Genomic DNA, 9,792 nt, shown 5'->3' with positions numbered 1-9,792 from the left:
TTTGTTTTGTTTAGAGACGGGTATCCCCAGGAGCACACGGGGCGCGGTGCGGAGCGCGCAGCAGCACCTGCGTGAAGGGACCCGGCGCCGCCTTCAGCTTCCTACGGGGAAAAGCTGGAGGGGAAAGGAAAAACAAGGGAAAGGGAAAAAAAGACAAAGCACCCGGTGAGGAAACGGACACGGAAAGCCAACACGTCTCCCGGCCAGAGCGGCCATTTTCCCGCCGGCCCCGCGCACCCCTCCCGCCTGGCGGGGCGGCACCGCCGCCATTTCCGCGCGGCGGGGGCGGAGCGGGGCCGGGGCCGGGGCGGCGATGGCGGCGGCGGAAGCTTTGCCCGCGGCCCGCCTGGAGAGCGTGCGGGCGCTGTCGGGTCTGTTCCGGGAGGCGCAGCCCAGGTAGAGGGGAGCAGGGAATGGCGGTGCTGGTGGATGTCAGGCAGGACTTGCCTCGGCTCCCAGCGAGGTCCTGCCCCTCGTGGAGTCGGCTGCGGGATGGAAAAGGGGCTCTCGGTACCCAATAGGGGTGTGAATGAAGTCTGTTCTGGGGAGCTTCTGCAGCCCCAGCCTTCTCCTGGGGCTGTGCTTTTGGGGAGTGAGCTGTGCCTTCTCCTGTCCTGCTCCAGGGGGCCCGTGAGGAGCTGCAGTGTGCTCAGGCCTTGTGCTTGTAGCAGGGAGAAAAGGTATTTGACTCTTAGTGGTGGGTGGCATGAAATGTCCTAGAGATACAGAATGGCTTGGGTTGCAGGAACAAACACGAAATCTCATCCCATCCCACCCTTGCTGTGGGCAGGGATACCTTCCACTATCCCAGGCTGCTCCAAGCTCTGTCCAGCCTGATCTTGGACACTTCAGGGATGGGGCAGCCGCAGCTTCTCTGGGCACCCTGTGCCAGGACCTCATTACCTTCACAGTGAAAGATTTCTTCCAAACATCCAGTCTACACTTGCTCTGTCAGGCTGAGGCCATTGCCCCTTGTTCTGTCACTTCAGGCCCGTGTAAATAACCTCCATCTTCCTTGTAGGCTCCCATCAGGTGCTGCAAGGCATCATTTAGGTCAGCCCAAAGCTGCTCTTCTCCAGGCTGAACACTCCCAAGTCTCTCAGCCTTTCCTAATAGCAGAGCTGCTCCATCTGTCTAAACAACTTTGTGCCTCCTCTGGATTCTCTCCCAACAGCTCCATGTCCTTTCTGTGCTGGGATCCCACGGCTCAAGGCAGCTTTGCAGGTGGGGTCTCACCTGAGCAGGGCAGAGAAGCAGAATCCCCCTCCCCTGCTGCCCATGCTGGGGGCTCAGCCCAGCACGGGGGGGTTCTGGGTCCCAGCACACCTGGCCAGGGCATGTCCAGCTCTTACCATTAGCACCCTAAAGTCCTTCTCCCAGGGCTGCTCCATCTGCTCATCCCCAGGCTGAATTGATCCCCATGGCTTGTCCTGACCCAGGTGCAGCACCAGCACTTGGTCTTGTTGACACTCTGCTGTGTGATTTACTTGAGGCTTCCAGCGCTTTTAGTTGATTTCTTTATGCTTCCTTTACTAAGCTACAGAAAAAGGCTTTTTTTTGTTCCTGGGAATTTTGTGAGGATAAGAACTTTAGATGCTTTTTAGGGACTGCTTATAGGAATGGAGTTCTGCAAGTGCCTAAAACTTAGAGTGGAAATACAGAATTGTAAATTTTTGGATTTGTTCGCGTCGTTCCTGACTGATTTTGTGATTTTTTGGAGCCCTGGTCTTTTGAACACAGTTTCATTATTGTTTCTAACTCCGTGCTCACTAGAATGGTTTCTTGCAGAGTTTGTTTTTAACAATCAAACAGGTCTTACAAGGAGTGACAGTAATCTTCCTTTTGGCATGGGTGCAGGAATTCTGACTCTTTGTTTTGACTTAACATGAAATTGTGCATGTCCAAGAGCTGGGCTGCTGTACCCTTTAGCTCTTCTTCCATTTATATTCCTGCAGAACTTGATGTGGAAATGAAGGACAGGTAGCAATAGCAAAATGTGGAGCTGCTGTGTTAGGCAACCAGACACAGGAAACTGGAGTTTGTGGAATATCCACAAAGCTCTTCTGGATGGATTTCAAGGGTTGTTTACAATGCAAGGTATTCTTTTAAGCTAAAGTCCACTTAGGAGGCTCTTTGGTAGTTTTATAAATTAAAAATTAGGCAAAAGATGTTTTCCATTTCGAAAATACATTTTAAATATTTATAGGTGCTACTTTGTACGTGAATCTTTGTTTTACTGCTGGAAAAACGATTATTTTTTAAAAAACTGCTAGTAAGCATTGCTGTGAAACAGTTTCCTCAAGTCAGTCTTGGCTTGTTTCTTAATATCAGCTAAATATCTGCTGTTCTTGCTAATTTGAGGATTTTTTTATTCAGAAGGACAGTTTTCATTTAAATTCCTTTGTAGTACACAGTCAAATTGCAGTGCTATTTGAATGCTTAGGTACAAGAGTCCCATGTAAGTTTTCTCAGAACAGAATCGTGCTCTATCAAACAATGTTTGGGTCAGTCCGTGTTCATTTGGAATACCTTTTGCTTTCTGGTTAGGCTTTGAGATTTGATTTCTGCCTGGAATGATCTGGTTTGAGCAGTCTGGATTTTCTTTCATAGTGTTAGGAGACAGATTTGGAGTTGTGTCTCTTCTCAATGATGTAAAAAAATCAACATCTGCTTCCATATTTACACCAAGGACAGACACTTCCCTTGTGTACCCCACACTTGCTCCATCAGGACACACAAGACTTTGTATTTTATCATCATTGTATTTTACTGGAAATGTCTGTACTTTTAGGTGTTCTTTTACTTTCAATCTAATTTTAAAAGACAAATTGTCACAACAGCTCAGCATGCTTCTGATCCAGTGTCTGACCAAAAGTTCTGTTCTGCTGCACAGCTCTGCCAGGAGAGTGGAGCTTTTCCAGCACAAGAATAACTGTATGGTGGCCTTTTACCCATTTAGTCACAAAAATGTGCACAAAACTTCTTCTGGCTTCTTTAATTTTTCTTTTTACCAATTTAAATAAGTGAGTGTTGTACAGCAGTATGTCTTGCACTGACCACTGGGTTCTGTATTTTGCAGTTGTGTCAGGAAATGATGGGTTTCATGGGATAATCAACAAAAGGCACAGGCTGATATGAAGGAAACTACAGTGGGCTGAGTGGTCCCGTTTTAAAGTAATGTCAGAGTTTAAGGACTTGGAACAGCTAATGGTTCTGCTCAGTGTAGAAAGCCCTCCCTGGCTGGGGACTACCTTACCAGACTGTAGCTGTTCTGACATTTAGAAAAACTTGTCTCTGGTGCATTTCCCATGGGGACTGTGGTACGTCAGCCACTGAGTCTTCTCTCGGCACATCTTGAGGTGGCAGGAGCTACACACTGCTTCTTGTAAGTTGAAGGTTCAAGTTCCATAAATATATTCTCTTTGGTCTTGAAACCAAAACCAAATTCCAAACTTGCTTTCTGGTTATGTAAGCTCCACTATTTTCTCTAAGACTGAGGGCCAGCTGTATTTTTGGTCATTGTTTTTTGTGCCACTTTGGTATTTTCCCTTCAGTACTGCACCACTATAAAATGTAGCTTCTTCCCCATAATGCTCAAGTGATGCAGTAGTGGGCTTAATAATGTTTCAGTGTAGATAGAGAATGTGTAAATATATTGGTCTTGATCAACTGTGAGGTTGCAGAATAAAATACATACTTCCTGGAGATCTGAAACCTAATGTTGTGGTAATTTAGTGACATTAGTGTTATGTTGTTCTATTTCTTACCACACTCTCCCTTCTTTGTAAGTTTCCTCCATGGCCTAGCAGACCTCAACATTGGAGACCCTGAACTGTCAGTAAGATGTAGCCTGGCATAAAAGTGTCACTATTGGAGCAACAAATCTGATGAGGAGCTTAGAAAATGTGAGCTGTGAGCAAAGACTACGAGAGTTTTGTTTAGTCTAGGAAGGAAACGTGGGCAGGAGCAGAGATGGGAAATAATGGCTCCAGACATGTCTAAGGGTGTGCTTAGGGACAAGGTGGATTGGCCATGTTTACTTTATGTTGAACTTGATGATCTTAAGGATCTTTTCCAACCTTTCTGATTCTATGATTTGATTTATGGACATGATCACTTACGAAAGAGGAGGTAGAATTTCTAATTGTGCAAATGTGTGGGCATTTGAGTGAGCTTCAGAATGCAGGTAATACCATATCACCCAGTAGTGTTTGATCAAGAGGTTTTTTAATTCTCCTTTAAGAAGAGCTTTCTGTGTGAACTTTTTTTTAATGCTACTTTACATTTCCTTTCATCTCACTTTCTTCTGTTTGATCCTGAGTACAGGCCAATCCTGTTTAAGGTTCAAGGAGGCTGCATCTGCATTTCCTTTTCCTGACCCTGCTCAGAAGTATTGGACAAGCAGATTTATTGAACTTCCCTGTAGCAATGCTGTAAATAGTCTCTGGTGTGGCTTCTCTCCACCAGCCTGTGGTATCAGAACTGAGTAAGCAGCATTGGTCATGTGCTGCCCTCGTCACATTTGTGGACATTAAATCAAGGCAGACTATAGACAAATGTTGGGAAGGATGAAAGTTTGACAAGAAAGTCTCACAGATATGTGTGCTTTGCAGAAAGATTTTTGAATATAGAATCTGAAGAAGGAATAGAAATGAAAGCAGGTTTTGATAGAAAAGAATTGCTGAGCCAGTCTTACTGGATTACCAAGAAGGTAAAGGATATGTTAGTTAGAAGGGGGTTTTATGACTTAGAGGAAAGGATAAACCCACCTCCAACAAGATGTTTTTGCCAAGCAGAAAGATAGCACAGGCAAACAAGCCTGCTGATGTGGCAAGTAGAAAAAAGGTCTCAGAATTTTCCACTGCAAGAAAGCTGAAAAACAACTTCTAGCTTAAACAGTAATGAACTAACTTTTAGTGATTGGAGAATAGTAGCATGAGTATGGTAATTATAGTAGTTATGATAGGCTATAGATAAAATTTAAGGTATAGATTGGTTCTACTGTATTAAGATGCTCAGCAAAGAAAAGTATATAATGCAATGTAACCTAAACTAAGGGTCTCCAGGCCTGCCTGCAATTGGAGCTGACAGCTGTAGGCACAGCTCTGTCATCCATGGTACCCTGGAATGCTGTAATGTCTTTAATACAATAAACTGCATTTTGAAGAGCTGCCTGGAGTCCCACATCTCTCATTCAGGCTCTTAGACAAGCAGCTGTAGTTTGGAAATGTTGTTTATCTCTGTGTGACAGATCATCTGTAGACGTGTGTGTCAGTCCTGGGAGGCTGGTGAATCTTCATGGAGCAGCAACAGCAGCTGTCATCTGGTCATGTGGATTTCTGCATGCCCATATGGTTTGGTAGTGCTGTTTTCCTTGGTCCAAGTGCTCCTGGAAGTGGCCTGGTACCTTCTGTGTTGGGTAGTTGTTTGCTGAGGTAGGACAGGGTTGACTTTTTCCCTTGACTTTGATTCACACACTTCAGAGTGGTGCTTGTGCAGCCACCAGCCTTCTCCATGACCTTTGTCCCTCTGAGGAAATCTGCATCTGGAGCTTCTGATACCTTATTCTTCTGAAACATCTAATGCTGGACATCCAAACTGTTCCTTAACTAAAGCAATTCCTCTTAAAGCAGCATGCAGTGTCATGTATAAACCTGCCAGCTGTATGTATTAGGGAGAATTTTTTGTTTCCTTTTCATTAAAATTCCAAAGAGCTGTTGAAAAGTCCCAAGGAATACTAAGGCAGCACCACTCTTCTACAGCCCCTTCTCTGAAAAGGCAGATGGGAGGATTGTGTCATGTTTTTGTTCCTTCCACTTGATGTTTCTACTATGAGTCATTAAATACTCAGAATACTTAAAGATTGCTGCAGAAGCATCTTTGGGTTTACAATAAGAAGTGCCAGTGTCATAGGCTTTTTGGTAGGAGTGCATTTTTATTTTTTTCTTCACCACAAATTTATGTATTTCAGAGAAACCGCGGAAGAAAGTGTATTTCAGGATGTCCTGGAAATCCTGACAAGCACCTCTAGTGCCATTGAGCAGACCTGTAAGGACTCCTGTGGGCTGGCAGACCTAGACACCTGCCTGCTGCTCATAGCAGAATGCTTCAGGTGTCTGAGGAATGCCTGTGTTGAGTGTGCCAAGAATCAACATGTCTTGAGGTACAGTTATTAACCCTTTTAGCCCATACCAAAGTACCACCCTCTGATGTTTGTGTGGTTTTATTAAAGAGATTATTATTTTACTCTGCTGTGTTAGTTGATTTATTAACTGGCATTTCCTGCTTGATGGAATCACTTGAATTGAAATATGCAAGAAACAAAAATAGCTGACCTATTTGTAGGTCAGTTTGGGGCCCTGCTCAGTAACAGAACAAAGTGTTTGGTTCCACAATGCAAATTGATTACACAAATTATATAAGCCTGTTGGAAGCCTGACTGTAGAACTATCATTTTTTCCCCTTTATTTTTTTATAACATAATTAATAAGTACGTGGTCTTAATAATCAGTTACAGAATTAGTATGTCTTTTAAAGTTCATTTGAATGTGTCTGGTTTTCCTGGAAAAACACAGCATGTAGAACTGTGCATATTAATCCTGATACATATATACAGGCAAGTTGAGCTTAAAGGATATAAAATCAATCTGGTTCCTTAAGTTATTTAGCCTCTCTGTTCTTTGCCTGTGTCTGTTGCAACATTGAAGGGATGCTTGTGATACAGCCAGCTGTAGTTAGTGAAAACCTGACAGTCTGGTTGATGTTTTTAAAAACCCCAGCAAAACAGCAACAAACATCCTCCTTGCCCAGATGCCCCATGAGAACCTCAAACCAACCAACCAACAAAAAAGCTGCCCCAACTTGTCACAAGTTGGTTATGTCAAAGAATTATTGGGGACTACAGTCTTAAAAATTGGCTTCTTGGGATGTATCAAATTTGATTTATAGAACGAATTGTAATTTTTGGACATGGGACCAAGTCTTGATTTCTGTGCTGGGGCAGAATTCTGTTAATGCCACAGAAATTGCCATGCAAATCATTCTGAGAGTTTACCTATGATTCCTCCTTACTGGAGAAAGGATAGATGAATACTTGGCCTTCTCTGCTTTTCTCTGAGAGTTGTGTATGTTCCCCTTTGAGCTGGCCCTCTTGTTTTTTGGTTGCTGTCACCAATTGCTTTATTGGCATTGAAAATCCTCCAAGTGTATTGTGAAGTAAGATACATGACTCTTGTTCTGGATGCTTGACCTCCAGACAGAGCAAAGTTTTTATAGAAGTAAAGCTGTTTAAATTATGGGAATAACTTGGTAATGTTTAATATTGGATAGGAAGAATAGCAAAAAGGGAGGAAAGGGTTCTTAGCTCTGAAGGTTCTGTGCCCAAAATTGGTAAAATGCAGATTGATGCAATAAACCCTTTTGCTTTGTTTCTGATGGTAGTAATGTGGCTACTGATAGGCAGGCAGTAAGGTAGGAGAAACTATTTTTGTTTCAAAGGTCCTGATGATGCTAAAGATTTCCTGTTAACTTCAGTTAAAAGCCTTTTAATTTTTTTTGAGTGTATTTCATATCAAGTGAATTATTTTGTTTTATTCCCAATTTAATAATAGGAACTTGGGTCTCATCTCTACATCTGTCCATTTGATAAAGTTGCTTCATGGAATACAAATCAAAGAAGAATTGTTACTGACTGGTAAGGCTGGGGATTTTGTTAAATGTATAGCCTGCATTATATTTTTCTACACATGTGGTATGATTTCACTTTACTGATGCATTTGTTTTATAAATAAGCTTAATTCTTGAATTGCAGTTAAGAATTGGCCCTCTCTTAGGCTGCTTGAAAAGGTCTCAGCCTCAAGTCTAGTTCAACTGTATTTTCACTGTTCCTTATAGATTGCTAAAGGAAAGATATTTGGAAACTTTTTAATATGAAGCAGAGTCATTGGGTTTTATAAAAGGAAAAGTTATTGTAGTACCTCCATTCAGAATACATTCTGCTGTTTTACTTTCTTTTTATTTGCTGGTACTTAAGATAATTCCTCTGATTCCAGGAAGCAAATTTTGGCTGTGACTTCTTAAAAATTATTTTTAATTTTCATTTGGGTACCATGGTTGCTGGCCAGTCAGGATGGAATCTGCCAAGAATTAAATACTGATTTGAGTAGTGTTCACATTTCCTTAACAGAGGAGTTTTTTCTTTCAATGCAGTGAAGAGAAAATGTGGCTATGTAGTACCAGTGGTAGTTATTGCTACTCATTTCACTGGATATTCAGGGTTTTCAGTAATTCTCACAATCTGTTTCCCCCATTGTGGGCATGTGGAGCTTTATACATTGGACTCTGGCTGTGACTGTCTGTGGTTGCAGACAGTAGAGCATGTTTATTTTCTTGTGTGTCTTGTTATTTCTTTTCACTCCCGTTCCTCAGATAAGTTTTTTTACTGGATTTCTGCTGCTGCTTTTCTGCTGTTTTGTGAAAGCAGGTGAAGCAGCTGTCATACAGTAACTTACCCTCAAAGACCTTTCTGAAGCTGTGAGGGAGCAGTGAAGCCCAGGAGGCTGGGGTTCCTCTCTTTGGCTCAAAATGAAGCCCTGGGGCATGTGAGGGTGTTGTGCTTAAACAAGACTCACTCCTGGGCATATTGCTGGAATGGAATCCTGCTGCCAGGGAAGGGTTGGTGATGCCAGCACAGCCCTTCAGTGTGGGAGGAGCTGGGCTGTAAGCTCTGTGGGTGGCAAAAAGGGCTTGCTCAGTGGCCCTAAAGAGAAGGAATGGCACACAGGAGTGACTTCCAAGCCATGGCACAGGAAAGGTCATGGAGGGCAAGAGTGTCCTGCCCCACAATTGTGAACTGCTTTACAGACCAGCAAGATAAAAGGAAAAGTGATGGGAGCCAAAATGTTGCTTCTGTCCTGTGATGTTTGTGAGGGTCCCCAGGGTGAAAGATGAGAATCTGACTCCCAAGTTCTCAGAAGGCTGATTTATTATTTTATGATGTTTTATTATATTATAAGAATGTTCTACTAAAACTATCCTAAAGAAAGAGAAAGGATATATCAGAAGTCTAAACAAGAATGAATAATAAAAACCTGTGACTGACCAGAGAGTCCAACACAGCTGGACTGGGATTTGTCATTAAGTAAAAACACTTCACGTGGAACCAATCAAAGATTCATCTGTTGGTAAACAATGTCCAAGCCACATTCAGAAGCAGCAAAACAGGGAAAAGCAAGTCAGATAATTCTTGTTTACATTTCTCTCTAAGGTTTCTCAGCTTCCCAGGAGAAAATCCTGAGCAAAGAGGATTTTTCAGAAAATATCATGGTGACACTGTCCAGCCTGTCATTGTCTGTGCTGGGGCCTTGGACAGCAGTGGGCTCAGAAAGGTGTGCAGGTAAAGTGGGCTTGCCTCCTTCAAAGCATCAGGATTTGTGGTGTAAGGATGCCACCTGCCAGAGGGGCTGCCCAGCACCTGCAGGAGAGGGAGCAGGGTGTGCTCAGTGTTGGATACAGGCATGGCCTGAGGTCTTCCCTTTGACCTGATGGCTGCTGGCCCATCCTTGCTGGGCTGTCACATGTGTGTGCTGCTCTCTGCTCATGGGTTTGAAGAGGGAGAGGGAATGCTGTTGAGCAAAAAGCAAAGGGGGTAAACCCCAGTAATTTGATTATCTGCTTCAGGCACTTTTTCCTAGCCAGGGGGTGGTGTAAAAATCTCTGTTTATCAACACTGAATATAAGGGTGGCATTGACAAGACAATTTTTAACAGGATTTCTGTAGTTGTTTTGTGACTG

At 43.2% G+C, this 9,792-nt stretch overlaps 1 protein-coding gene across 2 annotated transcripts in view; it reads left to right on the top strand.

Moving 5' to 3' along the window:
• The first annotated feature begins 289 nt into the window (after positions 1 to 289).
• The window catches only part of ATXN10 (ataxin 10), an 80,737-nt gene continuing 71,234 nt past the window's right edge, over positions 290 to 9,792 (top strand). For both annotated transcript variants that reach the window (XM_050969765.1, XM_050969766.1), the window contains exons 1-3: positions 290 to 396; positions 5,972 to 6,163; positions 7,611 to 7,693. In XM_050969765.1, the coding sequence (XP_050825722.1) occupies positions 314 to 396; positions 5,972 to 6,163; positions 7,611 to 7,693 (358 nt within the window). In that variant the 5' untranslated portion in view covers positions 290 to 313. The remainder of the gene's footprint in view (positions 397 to 5,971; positions 6,164 to 7,610; positions 7,694 to 9,792) is intronic.

The sequence above is a fragment of the Serinus canaria genome, chromosome 1A (genome assembly GCF_022539315.1).
Source record: "Serinus canaria isolate serCan28SL12 chromosome 1A, serCan2020, whole genome shotgun sequence".
Lineage (NCBI taxonomy): Eukaryota > Metazoa > Chordata > Aves > Passeriformes > Fringillidae > Serinus > Serinus canaria.
Note: the sequence above shows the minus strand (reverse complement) of the source record. Positions and strands in the feature narration are given on the sequence as shown.